Source organism: Durotheca rogersii (genome assembly GCF_024521655.1).
Source record: "Durotheca rogersii strain YMJ 92031201 chromosome Unknown GGS23scaffold_12, whole genome shotgun sequence".
In the NCBI taxonomy this organism is placed as follows: Eukaryota; Fungi; Ascomycota; class Sordariomycetes; order Xylariales; family Xylariaceae; genus Durotheca; species Durotheca rogersii.
The window spans coordinates 204,737-221,195 of record NW_026251243.1 but is presented as its reverse complement, the minus strand read 5'-3'; the positions used below and the strand labels follow the sequence as shown (position 1 = coordinate 221,195).

At 59.0% G+C, this 16,459-nt stretch overlaps 5 protein-coding genes across 5 annotated transcripts; 3 read left to right on the top strand and 2 right to left on the bottom strand.

Annotated features, from left to right (window-relative positions):
- Window positions 1–1,094: 1,094 nt before the first annotated feature.
- Window positions 1,095–5,183, bottom strand: GGS23DRAFT_605480 (CoA-transferase family III domain-containing protein; the record flags this gene model as incomplete). Its single annotated transcript, XM_051519757.1, has 6 exons — window positions 1,095–2,691; window positions 3,196–3,288; window positions 3,579–4,080; window positions 4,130–4,634; window positions 4,722–4,870; window positions 5,024–5,183. 6 exons carry the CDS (start codon window positions 5,181–5,183, stop codon window positions 1,095–1,097), a joined length of 3,006 nt encoding a protein of 1,001 aa, XP_051371246.1.
- A 1,979-nt stretch (window positions 5,184–7,162) lies between these two features.
- On the top strand, window positions 7,163–7,666 carry GGS23DRAFT_597336 (uncharacterized protein; the record flags this gene model as incomplete). The annotated part of the gene is made up of 1 exon (XM_051518608.1): window positions 7,163–7,666. One exon carries the CDS (start codon window positions 7,163–7,165, stop codon window positions 7,664–7,666), a length of 504 nt encoding a protein of 167 aa, XP_051371245.1.
- A 737-nt stretch (window positions 7,667–8,403) lies between these two features.
- On the top strand, window positions 8,404–10,177 carry GGS23DRAFT_80469 (TFIIB-domain-containing protein). The gene is made up of 3 exons (XM_051521298.1): window positions 8,404–8,451; window positions 8,596–8,683; window positions 8,786–10,177. Exon 3 carries the CDS (start codon window positions 8,989–8,991, stop codon window positions 10,078–10,080), a length of 1,092 nt encoding a protein of 363 aa, XP_051371244.1. The 5' UTR covers window positions 8,404–8,451; window positions 8,596–8,683; window positions 8,786–8,988; the 3' UTR covers window positions 10,081–10,177.
- A 2,025-nt stretch (window positions 10,178–12,202) lies between these two features.
- Window positions 12,203–13,153, top strand: GGS23DRAFT_605478 (D-isomer specific 2-hydroxyacid dehydrogenase; the record flags this gene model as incomplete). The annotated part of the gene is made up of 1 exon (XM_051519756.1): window positions 12,203–13,153. The coding sequence occupies one exon, from the start codon at window positions 12,203–12,205 to the stop codon at window positions 13,151–13,153; it is 951 nt and encodes a 316-aa protein (XP_051371243.1).
- Window positions 13,154–14,465: 1,312 nt separating this feature from the next.
- On the bottom strand, window positions 14,466–15,760 carry GGS23DRAFT_610211 (uncharacterized protein). Its single transcript, XM_051520319.1, has 2 exons — window positions 15,248–15,760; window positions 14,466–15,186 (listed from the first exon to the last, which is right to left on the bottom strand). Exons 1-2 carry the CDS (start codon window positions 15,618–15,620, stop codon window positions 14,840–14,842), a joined length of 720 nt encoding a protein of 239 aa, XP_051371242.1. The 5' UTR covers window positions 15,621–15,760; the 3' UTR covers window positions 14,466–14,839.
- Between the last annotated feature and the right edge of the window lie 699 nt (window positions 15,761–16,459).

The following is a 16,459-nucleotide window of genomic DNA, read 5'->3' as shown; positions in this document are numbered from 1 at the left end:
CGGTTGTATTTTGTGAATCTTCCACGACTCCAAGCGATCCCAACGGCAAGTCTAACCCCAGCGCCCACTAGGTTAATGTCTTGAAGCCCAAGGGAACTCACAGAATCTTCGTTGACACTATCCACCCTGTCGCCCCTGGGCTGTTAACCACAAAGCTCGTCAAGATGGGACTCGTCAAGCAGCTCTGTTGGTCTTGTCTGCCTTAGTAACATCGATGTCAAGAGGCTACGGTTTTACGCGACGGGTTCGTGTCGGCACACGGGGTACAGATCTCCCCTGGTGAAGGTAGTAACAAATCTCTGGTCTTCGCCGTTACGGATGACGGCCGCGGCGACGTCCTCATACTTCATATCTATGATTATGCCTTGCCGGAAGCAGGACGAGAAAAGAGGCGGGCGAGGCTCTGAAGATTATCAGCCGCCGTCTTAAACAGAACTTTGCTCCCGTACTCGTTGAGCACTCGGGGGAGGAGGAGGGGGAGGGGCAGAAGATGTTGACTCCCGTACGGCCTTCTAAACGCTATTTGCATGTACTCGCCCCGATACCTCCTCCTATCCAATTGCGCGGGGGCTGGGTGTATTCGGTCGGTGCACACGAGGTGGGTTTGAGTGGACACAGATTCTGCTGTCCCAGTCTACATCCCAGAGCGCGGCAGCGCCGGGGCACAGCCAAATCTCTTCTATTCTAGACCTGTCTGTGTCTAGGTTAATCTCCCCAGGCCACTTCGTGTGGCAGCCGTGACATGTAGGAGCCGCGTGCTCCAGGCGATGAGTCTCGCCCGTGGTCTACGTACAGGCCGGCGCATATCGCAGCTTCGCGAGATGTCCTCGTAGATTAGTGGTAATCTCACTGATGGGTCCTCCCCCCCCTTCGCCCCGCCTCAGAAAGTGAAAAAAAAAACCAAGTAAACGTGTCCTACAATCCTAGCACAAGGCTTGGGGCCCGACGCATTGCGCATTGCGCGCCCGAGAATATCCGTACGAGATGAGACGCCTCCTACACTAAGCAGCGGGCCGTATCACAGGGACCTGAATCGCCCGCGCCTCCTCCGATCTCCCTTCCGCGCCGGGGCCTGCGCCGCCGGCGGTCCGCGCTCAGACGCGCATGCCGTTCTCGACGATCTTGTTGCCCTTATCGTCGTAGGTAGTGACGCTGAAGGCCTCGTAGTCGTTGTCGTCGCGCAAGTCGTCCTCGTCCACCGGCAGGCCGTCGAGGCAGCCCTTGCCCACCTGGGGCCACGCCGGCGGCACCGAATCGGCCGACGACCCCCGCCTGACCCGGTCGCGGTCCGAGTCGGCGGCCAACTTGCTCTTGCTAGCACCGCCGCCGCCGCCGCCGCCGCTCGGCAGGTGGGAGTCCGGCGTCGACACCTTGCGGGTGTAGCGAATGGGGCTATCAAACGCCGGACCACCGCCGCCGGCGCGCCGCCCCGACTCGTTGGACGGGAATATGGGCAGGTCCGGGTGGAGCTCGGTGCAGTACATGATGATGTTGACGAGCTGCGCGTGCGGCACCCCGTTGAGGTAGTTGCGCTTCTGTGGGAGAACGTTAGCGGCCCGGGAATGCGGAAGCTCTTCGTAGCATAGGGAAATCGCGTAAGAGAGAGGGGGAGAGACAGATAACGTTACCTGGTCGGCGCTCTTCGCGGCCCAGCTCACGCCCCTGTGCGCGTCGAGGCCCTTCTTGCGGGCGAGCAGCCTCTCGCGCTTGGCGGTGCAGAAGCTGCAGAACCAGACGCGCGACTCGTCCTCGACCACGTCGTCGTCGATGTAGGGCTGGTGGCACAGCTGGTGCCAGCAGCCGTTGCAGCTGTCGCAGAAGACGATACGGTTGCCGGCGGGGCTCAGCCCGCGCGTGCATACCTTGCACAGCACCTGATCGGCCATCCTCTTGCTGCTGCTGCTGCCGCCGCCGGAGTGTTTGCGTCGGGACTGCGATGACTGGGTCGAGGGCGGCGAGGGGTTGTACTGCGACGGCTTCTGCACCTGGCGACCGGACTTCGTCATGGTCGGGGTGGCCTGGTCCTTGGCGGAAGCGGCGGCGGCGGAAGCGGCGGCGTCGATTTCGCTCTCGGATAGGTCGCTTAGGCTCGAGGACACCTCGTTGTTGTCCCTTTCGTTGCCGTTGGCTCTCTTGCGTTTCGCGGGGCGGGGCCCCCTCCCGTTCTCCTTCTGAGCAGGCGCTGGCGCCTTGGGGGCCGGCGCGGGGCCCTCCGCGGCGGGCAGTAGCTTAGTCGGGGCGGGCGTGCGGAGCTGGAAGGCGTCGTTCATGGGCAGCGGCAGGGTGGCGGCCGAGCGAGCTGCCGAGTAGGAACTTGCGGGGCGAGGCGAGGGGATTGTCATGTTGAGAGACGTGCTCATGTTCATAACCAGTCGGCGCTTGGCGTCCTCGAAGGTGGACCGCTCGATGCCGGTGGCGAAGGGGGATGCGGACGAAAGCGCGGACGATAGGCTGCCAGGCTGCCCATTAATGCGCTTCAAGATCATCTGCGTCGAGGCGGAGAATTGCGGTATGTAGGGTGGGCGGCCGGGCGAGCTAACGGAACTCAGCCCCGCGTTTGTCAGTGTGGAGGAGGAGGAGGAAGCGGGGGTTTCCGGAGGCGAGGTCTGGGTTGGGTTTTCTGACGGCGCCGGCTGGGGCGGAGCAGGGTCCGGAGGAGGCACGGAGGTGGCGCCGCCTTTGCCTTCATTGCTAGCGTGCATGTTGATTCTCTCCTCTCGACCAGCGTCGAGCCAGCAGGAAGGATGCTGCTGTGGTCGATAGGTAAATCTGTCCCAGCAGGGTCTGTTAGTGGCCGGCAGTAAGGAGGCGATGATTTAGGGGCAGTACCCACTACCGGAAGGGCGTCGAGGGCGCGTTCACCACCTCCATGAAATGCCCTCTTGAAGCAGATACACATGCACATTCGTTACGTCTTGTTAGAGATGTCCGAGAAGATGAATCGGTAAGGGAGGTCGAAATTCATAGGTGGAGGCTAATACACGTGATATCCACGTGATGGTGTGATTCCCGGATCGGAAGATCTGGGGCCAATATACTTCTGAAGCCACGTGACAGTGTGGCAACGGCTCGGAAGGGCATTCTGGACAGGTACCTAATTGGCTTCTGATCCTGATTCAATTTACGGAGGTCTACGTTACCTACTCGTGACCTACTGTTACCTGCCGTGACCTCACTACCCATGTAGACGCCTACCTGGTTCTGGGCGAATTCAGGTCGCCAAAGCACCACAACCAAAAAGCACCCGACCGATTTTGATGCCGGGGGAGAGCAAGCGTTCGCCTTACCCTCTCTCCTCAGACACGCCGATACTAACCAAGCTTTATCATTATGCATGGATGTCAGCAGCCGACACCAGCTTGAGCCTAGCTTTTCGTCCTGTCCCACTGCCCCATCCAGCGAATGGACTCGTCAACGAAGGGATTGTTGATTTGACCCGAGCGGGTACCTACAGGTAGTTGGCATCTGCTTGGTGATTCTAAGTCTAAAATAGCACTCGACGTAGCGAATCAGCTATTAGGATTCCTTATAGCAGCCCAACACGTCAACAGTTCGTGTCCGAGGAACCCCAACCCTACCTCACCGCCCCTTTCTCCTTTAGTACCGATACCTCGCCGGCCTCTAGGCCTAGCAGGTCGCCGAGGATCTCGTCCGTGTGCTGACCTAGAGTCGGGGGCGCGGTTCGGATGCGCGGTTTGCTTTCGCTATACTTGACCGGCGTGTTCACCAGCTTGATCGGCCCACACTGCTCGTGTTCCACCTCCACCACCATATCCCGCGCCTTGGATTGCTCGTGGTGTAGGGAGGCCTGGACGTCGTTGACCGCGGCGTACGGCATGCCCTTCCCTTCGAAAATGTCTAGCCACTCCTGCGTCGTCTTCTGGACGCTGATCTTCTCGATCTCAGCCTCGAGCTCGGCCCGATTGGCGACCCGTTGCGAGTTCACGCCGTACTTCGGATCTGTCTTCCATTCCGGCCGGCCGAGACCATCGCACAGCACCCCGAACAAACGGTCATTGCCTCCCCCGAACAAGATATCGCCGTCCTTGGTCTTGAACGACTTGTACGGGACTATCGACGCTACGAAGCTGTCAGCGGGGGTAATCCGAGGGGGGGACTCGGTGCTTACGATGAGCCGTGCCCCATCGGCCCGAGTCCTTCTTCCCGCTGATCAGACAGCTGCTTGCGATATTGGCGAGGGTCGCGAGCTGGCAGTCGCTCAAGGCGATGTCGATATGCTGACCACGGCCAGTCCTGGCCCGAGACAGAAGCGCGGCCATGATGCTATTGCTCGTATAAAGCCCCGTTGTCAGGTCCGTGACGGCGACGCCGACTTTAACCGGCGGTCCATCCCGATTACCGGTAATGTGCATTAACCCGAACTCCGCTTCGACCATGACGTCGTACCCGGCCCGCTGCGAGTACGGCCCATTCTGGCCGAACCCCGTTATTGATGCGTAGATCAGGGCCGGGTTGATCTTGTGTAATGTCTCGAAGTCCATCCCGTACTTCTTGAGAGTCCCCGGGAGGTAGTTCTCTACGAGAATATCACATTTCGCTGCGAGTTTGTGCAGGATCTCCACACCCTCGGGGTGCTGGAATGAGAGGCCCAGCGACTTCTTGTTACGGTTGATCTAGCAGAGGTTAGGACTTGGGCGATTGCAAGTAAGGAGGAACCAAAGAAATAAAAGCCGGCGTCTGTTGACAATTAGGCTACTTACAGCAAGAAAGTAAGCAGACTCGCCAGGTCCTTCCAGGTCGGATCCTTCTCGGTACGTCGCGTAGGGTGGCCCCCAAGCACGTGTATCGTCTCCGCGCGTAGGATGCTCGACTTTGATGACTTCTGCGCTTACATTTGGTCCGATATTAGCTTAGAGCATTCCTTCGGTTTCGGGCGATGCGTGTCTCTAGTACCCAAGATCGCCAAGAATCTGCGTGGAATATGGCTACAGGGTTTGCAAGAGTAAGTGGACGTGAACATTGCTTGACAGTGGGCTTGGATTGATCGTTTGACCACCTACACCGGCTAGGACCCTAGTCATGTCGAGCACGCGGTAGCCCGCCAAGGGGAGAGATGCTGCCTCATGGGCCACCGCAGAATACCTCTGCGCTTGGCTCAAGCCGTACGGGCTTCTGAGGAAACCTGTGCTACGAGCAGCACGGAAAATCGTGCGACCTAACATGACGAGGTTAGGTATCGACGATATTCTATCTCCGGTTGCTCGAAAGTAGAAAAGGGGAGGGGGGCGATATCGGCCGATGTCTGAGGTGAAGCGATTCGCAGACAGAGTCGCTTCCCGCTCCTCACTACGCTAGACGTAACGGGGACGCCAGGGGCTCAAATTAGGGCTTGTCAATAAGACCCCGACCTCTCCAAAGGAGCAGATGTAGACAGTATTCGTTAATTCGAAAAATAAAAAATAAAAGAGTAGGCATTCAAGTTCCCGGTTGATGGGGTCCGAATTCCGCTGCGGAGATCTCCACTAGCGAGAAGCCGCCACTAATCCCGAGGCATCGCAGTTCTCCGAATCATCTCCTCTATTCGCTGCCTACCCCACAATCTATCACCAGGACAATCGAGCACCCAGGTCTACTACGTAGGTGGAATGTTAGGTGGCATACCTACCTGGCCTATTATTAGCACCAGGTAGCCAGGTTAACTCAACATAGCTCTCTGCTTATCGCCGCTGGAATTCATGTCCTGGTTAACGACGACGGGCTAATAGCTGTAGTGTTTTGGTCGCCGGCAGCTCTTCTCTCCAAAATAGATCGTTCAGGCCGGTCTCTCATCTGAACTCCGGTATTCAGCTCTAACCTAACCCGGGAAACCCCTGGCGAAAAGAGAGGCGGTGCAATGAGTAGTCAGGAACACAGAAGCACAAAGGAACCGAAGGAAGGAAAGAAGAAAAAAAAAAGGCATGGCGGACGCTTCGACTACTACTGATAGACCGGTTCCGAGCCTATGGTTGCGGCTTGGTATGTGGCTAATTGGTTCACACAGTTGGGCTTAACGCAACGTCTGTGGTCCGATTATTACCTATGTCTCTGAGGAGCCCTCCAGCGCGGCGAGGGTTGGCCGAGACATATAGGTATGTTGGGTGCCGCGCATGGCCGGGCGGGAATACTTTTGCCGTCTTGTCTCACCCACCCGTCTCACCTCATCGTCTTCGTTGTCGGGTCCTCTCTCCCAGCCGAGCCGTACGCCTTCCCTTCATTCGCGGTGACCTAACCCGCGTCGGTTGGCTGCGTCTTCGTACATTTTACTAACCTAGCAGATGGCCTATACTTGTCTGCGCCGCCCCGGCTGGGCACACGGCGCGGTACGAAGTATGTCTGCATGCATGCAGGTGTGTATGTATGTACTACGTACATATTGCTTGCAGGGGCGCGATGAGACCTGAGCCGAGAGGCATAGCCTCGAACACCTGCGACGGATTCGGGACCGATGCTACCTCCCAAGCCCTCTGATAGGTAACGGACGGGCGGTTAGTGACAGAGGATACAGGGCAGAGGAGCATTCCCCGGGGCCCCTGCAAGTTGTTTTCCCTAACAGAGCGGCCGGGGACCCTTGGGGTCCTCCCGACCACTTTGGAAGATTGGCGAAGCTGGGCTGGCTGTTCGACGATGTTGGTTGGAACGAACGACGGAGACTGGCAGTGCCACCATCTCCCCGGCCTGGCACGCAGGGATCCAGACTACTCGCAACACGGTATGCACTAGACGGTGCTCATCTTGGCTGCCTCGTGTGCGTGGGTGACGACGACGCCTCCATACGCTGTGCGCAATGCAACCCCCTGCGAAGGGCAACGCCGGCTTGATTGGACCAATTATAGAATCCTGTGCTCGGTCCGTCGATTGCCGCGCCTCTCGTATTTCCTATGGGGTAGCAGTAAGGCTGGACCCGACTGAGGCAGCACCAGGATGGTCGGCACATAAAAGGGTTGCCATGGCTTCCGACCCTACCTGCACGGCTCGCATCCGAATTTCTGCCCTGTGTTCCATACATGGCCCCACGGCGCATCCTGTCGAGCCGTTTTCCTGGCTTCTTTTCCTTTCCCCCACCTACCTAGTTACCATGGCACCGTCATCGCATCGGCGAGAGAGCGATGCCGCATTCGATACGCAAGCCAACGACCAACACGAAACCAGCGATGGGCCTAGCATGGAGACGACCCCGTGGCTAATTGCCGTCGTCGTCATCGGGGCCGCGATCGCGGTGACCCTAGTTCTACTGCTCGTGATGTACCTGATTCGAAGAAAACGTCGACTCGCGCAAGAGAAGGGGCAGGATCCGCTGGGCCGGAAGGGCCTGAAAAAGCACAAGATGACCCCGATGGATCAGCGAGCGGCAGAGGAGGCGGAGAGGACGACGATGATCCGGAAGTCACTGGCGAGCCGGAATTCGCTGAGCACGAACAACTCCCGAGGGCCGACGCCCGAGTTGCCGTCGGAGGACTTCTACCAAGCAGAGGCCGGAGAGCGCGAGCCGATGGCGCCGAGGAACGGAGACCAGTGGAAGGAGTGGGAGGCGACAGCACAAAGCCGCTACAGCATCGCGTCGCATTTCCGGGACGTCGACCTCGGAGTTCATCCTGCGCTGCTACCCCAACCACAATTAGCTGTGCTGGAGCCGTTGCGAGGCACATCGCCGACCGGGCGCACATGATTGATTACTTTGCCATCGCTGGTCATGATTATATTTTCCCTTTCCTTCTCCCTCTTTCTCTCTTCCTCTCTCACGACCCTGTACCGTACACGGGCCCGCCAGGGCCCTGAACAAACAAATTGCAAGGCTCGAGCCGACGGAGAGTCGTCGGGTGCAGACTCGCAGTACGAGCCTCCATGTTAGGGGTTGGGTCGATGGCGGTGGCGCTGGATATCAGTCGATTGCGTGGCTTCACGACATGTTATGATGGTTGAGAGGGTGGCGTGGGAGGACTGGCACGGTGTCGGATTGATACCACGGGAGGACACCTCCTCAGGCGTTTGGGGGGGACTGGGCAAGCTCGGTGTCATTCGCCCTGGAAGAGCACATTTAGGTCGTAAGGCGCATCGTCGGATAAACAGGGCCGGGCGATAGCAATTTGACTTTTTGATGATTCCATATCTCCCACCTTTGTGTTTACTGATGAGGTACCCGATCTCCCTGTATTTCCTGGCATCTGGTTGCCTGTATTAGCATATGGCTAAGGGGCATAGCTAAGGCGGGTAGGGACTTAGTAGGCGGATACCTACCTACATCTAGGCATTGCCTTAGGTACCCTAGTGGTTGCAATAGCTTATCATAGGGTACCTCAGCAACTACCTAGGTACCTACCCACTCAAGGTCTTAAACAACGATGACAGCAACAACAACGACCTCAAGAACAAGGGAGAAAAAGGCGAGCAAAAAGAACGGAACCATTGCGAGAAACACAAAACAAAGCGATTGTCCCGTTGCAACTTGCCCTAGTATTTCTTTCCTTCTTTCATCCCACCTCCCCCTACTCTTAAACCATCACTTTCACGGATCTTGTCTCGCCTTCGAATTCGGCTGCTTTCCCTTCCTCCGCCTGAAGACTTCGCAATTCCACTGACCTGCAATACCTTGGCAAGTACCGGGGTACAAGTCACCCACGCACAATTCCATCGCACAGGTACCTAGGCGCCTGAGGTACCCGAGTACCTGACCTATTTTAGGGGTGTGGGTTGAATTCATATCCCTAACCTGCTGAGTCATCTTCCGGACACTGCCAGGTGCAATTCTCTGATATCGGTCAGCCTTACTTTCCTCCGACGTCTCCAGCCTGCCAACTCTTCCACCCTGCACGCCTTTCGCTCCCTTCTCCTCGTGCCCACCACCACCCGCGAGCATACATTCTCGAGACATCGAGACATCGAGACGTCCGAGTCGTCGAGCCGCCGCACTCTGTGCCATCATTCTTTACCTGCGCCACCGGACCTACCGGACGTCCTGATCCTTTCGTCCTCCCGCACGTTTCTGTCAGCATGGCGTCCGTCGCCTTTCGCCCCGACGTCGACATCCCTGGCCAGGCTCGCCCTGCCGGTGGCTTCGGCATCGACCAGAACGGCGAGTACCGCGAGAATCTGAACCAGCGTCTCATCTGCCCCGACTGCAACGAAGACCCCCCGAACCTCGTCGAGGAGTTCTCGTCGGGCGACATGGTCTGCGCCTCGTGCGGCATGGTCCTCGGCGACCGCATCATCGACACGCGATCCGAGTGGCGTACTTTCGCCAACGATGACCAAGGCAACGACGATCCCTCCCGTGTCGGCGACAGCATCAACCCCCTCCTCAACGGCTCCCAGCTCGAGACCAACATCGCTTTCGGCGAGGGCATGCGCTCGCGAGAGCTGCACCGCGCCCAGAACCGCTCTCAAAACGACAAGGCCACCAAGGGTCTATTGTCTGCGTATCGTGAGATCAGCAACCTCTGCGAGGCCATCGGCATCCCGAAGGCCGTCCAGGATTCGGCGAAGCACATCTTCAAGCTGACCGAAGACAACAAGCTGTTCAAGGGAAAGCCGCAGGAGGCTGTCATCGCCGGTTGCATCTTCGTCGCCTGCCGCCAGGCCAAGGTGCCGAGAACGTTCCGCGAGGTGTACGCCTTGACCAAGGTGTCCAAGAAGGAGATTGGCAGGACCTTCAAGCAGCTGGAGAAATTCCTACAGAGCAACCGTGAGGCCAACACTACCGGCTCGTTCCTCATGGTCGAGAACTACGAATCGACCGGCACTACTAGTGCTACCGAGCTCTGCGCTCGCTACTGCAACAATCTCTCCTTCAAGAATCCCCATCTCATGGAGAAGATCTCCAAGGTATTGGCGGAGAAGAGTTCCTCAGTCAAGGACCTTGCGGGGCGATCGCCGCTGTCCGTCGCCGCCGCCTGCATCTACATGGCGTCGCACCTCATGGGCGATCCGCGAACCTCCCGAGACATCGCCGGTGTGGCAGGCGTTAGCGACGGCACTATCAAGACAGCCTATCGTTTCCTGTACCAGGCCCGCGAGAATCTAGTCGAGAAAGATTGGCTCACTTCGAAGGGCGCTGGACGCATGGATCGTCTTCCCGTCAACTAGGTGTTGAGGGATTGATGATACCGAGGACGATGACACGGCTAGGAACAGCCGAGGAAGAGGGGTTCGGGGTCGCCCCAGAGAAGAGGCCACACGCTGCGGGATGGGAGAGCTGCCGCACGTCGTCGCGGACGAAGTTGTCGCCTTTTCGCTGCTTCTCTTTGGTCGCACTTCCGTCTTCGTGTTGCTCTGTTTCATCATGACCCCCGACGCTTCGGCCTAATCGTCGGCTCGGGCGGTCCTTGGCTGGCATCACGGTCGACACCCTCTCCGCGGAAGCATGAAACACGACTCGCCATCTGGGTGATTCCATAGGCCGGTATCTGTTTCTCTCGGGTATGCTTCCCTCGTGCTTTCGACGCCCTTGCTCTTGAAACAGAGCTCGCGCGTACGTTTCGCCCTGCCCAGGTTGAGTTGCCCACTCTGGGGTGCGCCTTGACGTCGGCTTGATTTGCCCACCTACCCAACCGGCCATGACTCGCCGTCTCTTTACTCTCCGGGTGGTCATAACACGTGGCGTTCTATCATTTGTCTTTTTTTCATCCCTTTAAAAAAAATTTTTTTTTTTTTTTCATTATTCTTCCGTCGTCCACCACTCGACGAGATCAATGAGATGAGGCACGGCATGACATAGCACGGCATAGCATAGGTGTCTGGGAGACAGGCAGGTAGATGCTGGCGCGCACAATGAAGCAAAGAGGATATATCGTGGTAACTGTTAAGTTGGTTGGTCTTGCGCGATTCTTCGCTCTGTAGGGAACGCAGACGCAATCGAGGACATCCATGGTACGACTTTTTTGCTGAGATTGTGACCCCATCATCGTATCGTTTTTTCTATTTCTTATTCCGCTATCCCCTTCCTTTTCTTCTTGTACAATTCCCGGCTGTGCGTGGATTTCCCAGTTCAGGGTTCTCGCCCCTTCCTACGGCTCCTGACTGACGAGACTGGCGTCGTTCACAAAGATATACCCCGCCTCCCCCTCCATTATCTCCTCCGTTGGCGAAGTTGCGCCGTGCAATAATACTGACATACCCCGATTCGCCCTGTTCTTTCGTCAGCGCTAGAATGGCGGATGTGTGTCACGAGTTTGGGTGGCCAAGCCGGGACTCGAGATCAGCAAGGTAATGACCGTCCTAGATATGCAAATAGAAGAAGAAAGACAAGAAAACCAAGGTTACCTACCCAGTCCATATCGATTCTCTCTCCCATCTGCTTATCTCGATCCGTGAAGCACAGAGAGTCTCTAGGTGCTTATTATGCACCGTGTCCCTACACGGAGGTATATGTGATGTGTATGCGTCTACTTTTTTTTCCTTTTTTTTTTCCCTTCCCTTTCTATGTCCGATCCACGTACTTCGGTCTCTGCCTCTCACTCTATACCACTGCGTGCATGTCACAATCCGGGCCGAGTATGGCGGCAGTATTGGACGAGCCGGTTAGCGAGGGGGGATAACCTAGGCCCGAAGGTGGCGGGATGGCTGCAGACGCCTCTCGATCTCTCCCAGTGGGCTTTCGAGCTAACTCGGCCTAAAATGGCCCGGGCGGGGAGGTGGGCAGCAAGCGAGGCCGATATAGGCGGGCGTCTCTCGGGATCCCCCTCTCGGCGTGGGACCTCCCCTCCCTCTGCCGTCGAACGTCGGACGGCACATCGCATCTATCACTATTGCGCTGGCGAACTCCCGTTGGCCTGACCAGGTCTAAGTCTGTTTCCTTGCGTACACCTTTTTCCCCCCCTTCCCCCTCGTTCCCCTTAGTCTTATTTTAACCAACCCACTATTAACTTCGAGGGTGTTCACTCCAAGGACGCGCCAAACCCACGATTGCTACTATACACGTCAGCTACGGCGAAAGAAGGGGGAGTTCCGGTTGTCTAAGAAGAATAGGCTAGCCGGGTTCTTGAGGGGCCTCGCTCGTCGTCGTCTTCTCTCTCTTTCTGTTCCTGGCCCTATGCTGCGCGCGTTGACTAGATTCTCTCTTCAACGTCTTCTATCCTCTTCTGTATCCACCATCAATCACTGCAACACACGCGCGCTCCCCATTACCGTCGCCACCGCGCCCTGCTCCCCGTTCTCGACCTCGGCCCGCACCAAAACCAGCACCAGGACTAACCACAGCACCGGCAAGATGAAGCTCCTCTACCCGACCTCGCTCAAGCTCGACGTGCAGAGCCTCGAGGGGTTCTCGGTGGATCTGCAGCCGTATGACGTGAAAGCGGCGGAGATCCCGGCGGCGCACACGGACGCGGAGGTATTAGTGACGTGGACGAACAGCGCGGCGAACCTGCGGGACGCGGCGACACGGCTAACGCGGCTGCGATGGGTGCAGTCGCTGGCCGCGGGGCCCAACGACGTGCTGGCGGCCGGGTTCGCGCCGACGGTGGCGGTGACGACGGGATCGGGCTTGCACGACCGCACCGTCGCCGAGCACGCCCTCGCGCTGCTGCTGGCCGCGGCGCGCCGCCTCGACGAAATGCGGCTCTGGCAGGCCCGCCGCGCGTGGCCGGGCCACCTCGGTGGGGCGCAGCCCGACCGGCCGGCCGGGCGCTTCACCACGCTGCGCGACGCGCGCGTGCTCGTCTGGGGCTACGGCAACATCGCGCGGACGCTGGCGCCGCACCTGACGGCGCTCGGGGCGCGCGTCACGGGCGTGGCGCGGACGCCGGGCGTGCGCGACGGCGTCGAGGTGCACGGCGAGGCGGCGCTGGCCGAGCTGCTGTCGCAGACGGACGCGCTGGTCATGATCCTGCCGGGGTCGGAGGCGACGCGCGACGCGCTGAACCGCGAGCGGCTGGCGCTGCTGCCGCGCCACGCGTGGGTGGTGAACGTCGGGCGCGGGACGAGCATCGACGAGGACGCGCTGGCCGACGCGCTTGAGAAGGGCGACCTCGCCGGCGCCGCCCTCGACGTCTTCAAGACCGAGCCCCTGCCGGCCGAGTCCCGCCTCTGGGACGCGCCCAACCTCATCCTCAGCCCCCACGCCGCCGGCGGCCGCCCCCAGGACGCCGAGGCCCTCATCGCCGACAACCTCCGCCGCTTCATCGCCGGCCAGCCGCTGCGGAACGTCGTCGACGTATGAGAGGGTCCGATTGGACGGGTTAGCTGGAGGGAAGTGGTGGCGTGCGGAGGATAGGAGAAAGGGGAGCGCAAGGGTCCATAGACTAAAACGAGCCCGGCCCACTGGCTAGCTTATACATTAGACGTGAGTGGAAAGGGAGAAAGTCCGTATAGGTAATACGACGAGCGTTCTCTGTTCTGCCCTACCCTGTAGCTTAAGTACTGCTACACTTTTCTATCTAGAAACAATACGCACCTGGTTTCCCATCCGCAAACTCAGCTTCTACCGAGGAAGCTGGACAGCGCATATTAGTGGCCCAGGAAAGAGATAGGGCACCGCAGGGTCGCTCATCTGCGTAGGGCATACCGCGCTGATACGGGGCACAAGAGACGCGAGGCATCTACGCCGGGAGAGAGGCGGCCGGGTGGCTCGCAAAAGACTACTATTTGTGATACCGACTTGCAGATAGGTGCTTCCTCGAACGAAGTCATCCTAATTTGCCGTTGAGCCTACCCTGGCCCAGGATATAGTCTCGTACCCTATTTCTCTCTCTTTTTTTCTTATCTTGCCCGGGCAATGGCACAGAACCACCCAAGGATAAGGCCCCCGGGAGCGTTTCGTATTCGTTGCGCAACTCTCGCCTCCCACAGTTTTTTTTTCTGCGGCCCGTCTATCCCTGGCTGCGCGGCACGAAGCACAGCCAGAGCTCCTTGGACGACTTTGTCTGCGTACCCAATGTAGCCCCCTCAATAGCCCTACTGGCCTGGTGGTGGGCACGCACTGGATCCCGATTGTAGGCCCGCCAGGGCCAGTTCGCTTAGTCCTCTTGTAGAAAGAAGTGTGCCGGCGCGGTCCCTCTAGAAGCGCGGGGGAAGGTAGCCCCAGAGCAGAAGATACGAGTCTCGGGGGGGGCGAGAGAAGGGGAGCAAAAGAAAGAAACGAGGGGGGGGGAGGCAGAGAAAAGGAGCGCCCTAAGAGGCTAAAACTGGCGACAACGAAACGGAAGGCTACTAGGTACGTCCTTGCGAACGCGGTTCTGGCTCGCGGACGGGTTCGTCGCTCCGGTGGGTACTAAAGAAGGGTACGCTATCATCCGCACCCAGGATCCCGCGGGGCATGACGGGAATGACCTATATAAGGAAGATCGGGCGACATATAGAGCTAGCGGAGTTTGGAACCTAGACATTGAGACGCCGGATTTCGGGAGGGGTCTGCCAGCAGCGATGGCGTTCAGATCGTGAGGAGCGCGAAAAGTAGGACGATTGACGTGGGAGTCTTTGCAAACACTACCGCCCATATATATGCGTAGCTCAACGCGCCGCTGGTCGGGAAGTCGCCAGAGAGAGAGTAGGTATTTCGGACTAGGGACTATGTACGGATCGTGTTGGTTTTATGAACGTCACTGGTCCCTCTCCCACTCGAGTGTGCTGATATACACGTGCCTGTATTAGGCCTTGCCTACGTAGTAGGATTACGAAGTATGCTTACATGCCGCGCCCCGACGGCCGAGGGCGCGGCCTCACAGAAAGGTCGCGGCAGATGAAGGAAAAAAAAGGGGGTTGTAAAATCTATTCATCGCTTCGCCGCGTCCAATACCTCGCAGCCCCGTCTCTCTCTGCGGCACGAGCTCGGCGGCGTACCCATAGTACCGCACCCTCGGTCGCCTTTCCCGCTCCGACAAGCCCACGCTCCTCGCTCCTCGCTCCACTACGGGGCGGTCGGGGCGACGACGGTGGACTCGAAGGAGGCGCAGGCGGCGCCGGTGGGGTCGACGGTGACCTGGGCGAGGTTGTCGTGGCCGCTGGCGCAGGCGCCGCTGGGGGTGCGGAGCGCGGCGCCGTCGAGCTGCACGAGCTCGATGCCCGCCGCCGCGCAGTCCTCGGCGCGGAAGTGCGTGCCGTTGAAGCCGACGCACGCCGCCACGCCCACCAGGTCCGGCCGGAAGCCCGCCGCGAAGCTGCGCTGCACCCGCAGCGCCGCCGCCCCGTCGACCGTCGTCGGCGTGATCTGCCGGTCCGCCGCCGCGTTGACGCACGCCGCGTCGACGATCTCGCCTGCAGGGGTGGGTTAGTGTGTGGGTGCGCGGGATAAGGGTTGGGGGGTGGGAGAACGTGCCGTTATTGCGGAAGGTCAGGCACTCGTTGCCTGGCACGCCGTTGACCTCCTTGAGGACGAGGGTGTTGCCGGAGGTGCTAGTGTCGGCCCCGCCGTTGCCAGTACTCGTGCCGTTTCCGGCGTTGGCACCGTTGCCGTTATTGTTGTTGCCGGTGTTGGCGCCATTGCCACCGTTCCGGTTTCCACCATTGCGGCCGTTGGCACCGTTGCGGTTGTTGCCGTTGGCACCGGCGGCAGGGCGGCCCGCGTGGTGTCTCGCTAGCAGAGCCGAGACCTCCTCTAGGTCCGCGGACCTTGCAACGTCGGTATGCGTGCGGTCGATGGCGAGAGCCGACACGGAGGTGGCGAGGAGAAGGACGTTGAGGAGCTTCATGATATCGGTGATGTAGGTATATAAACCGAGTGCGGAAATAAGAGAGGGAGAGACGACCTGCGACTAGCGCTTCCAAAGGAAGTAGGAAACGGGAGCAGCGAAAATAGAGATGGCCCAGCCAAAGAGAATGAGAGAATAAACAGGAAATCGAAAAGCGATAGGCTGAGATCGAGAACTAAATGAGGTGGACGAGTCTCTAGACGGTGACGACAGGTCGGGCAGGACTCTTTATACCGACGATCGTCGCCGCGACAGGGGCAGCAGATGCGCCGACGGCCCCAGGGTTCTGGATCGCCCAGCGCGACGGCGGACAGGGCTCGTCTCATCTTAGCTCGTGAGGCGCTCGCCCAAGTCCATGGACGGCGCTCCGCCGCGCACGGTAGCCGTCGTCTCACGATAGATGCGAGCCAGGGGTGGGATCTGAGAACGTGGGGATCCGCGGTTTCACCCGCCGCTCCACGGGCGCCTGACCCTGTCGCCATGCGGATCCCGCAACCTCATCGGGTAGCGCAGCCGGCGGCAAGTTGAAGCGACAACGCCAGTAGCCGCGTCCCTAACACCCAGCCAGGTATGGCAACGAGCGTCTCTACCTTTGCTTCCCAATTTCCACCCAAACGCAGGCACCTCCCCCGTACCGTAGCCGATCGCTGCTAGCTGCTTGGTGGTTTCGACGACACGGGCTCGGGCGTCACGTCCTATTAATACTCACCGCCGTCGCAAGCGGCCAATTTGGCATTTGCACCTCCCTCGTAACCCACAGGGCGCTGACGAGGGATATTTTCGAGGCCTCCTAGAGGTAGGTATTATTTTTCCTCGTTCCCTGTGAGTCACCTTTTTTC

Excerpts from the sequence above, each read along its gene's own strand:
- GGS23DRAFT_80469 (XM_051521298.1), top strand. The coding sequence starts at position 8,989 with ATGGCGTCCGTCGCCTTTCGCCCCGACGTCGACATCCCTGGCCAGGCT.
- GGS23DRAFT_610211 (XM_051520319.1), bottom strand. The coding sequence starts at position 15,620 with ATGAAGCTCCTCAACGTCCTTCTCCTCGCCACCTCCGTGTCGGCTCTC. Across the intron at positions 15,187-15,247 it reads CCTGACCTTCCGCAATAACG|GCGAGATCGTCGACGCGGCG; the intron begins GCACGTTCTCCC and ends CCACCCCTGCAG.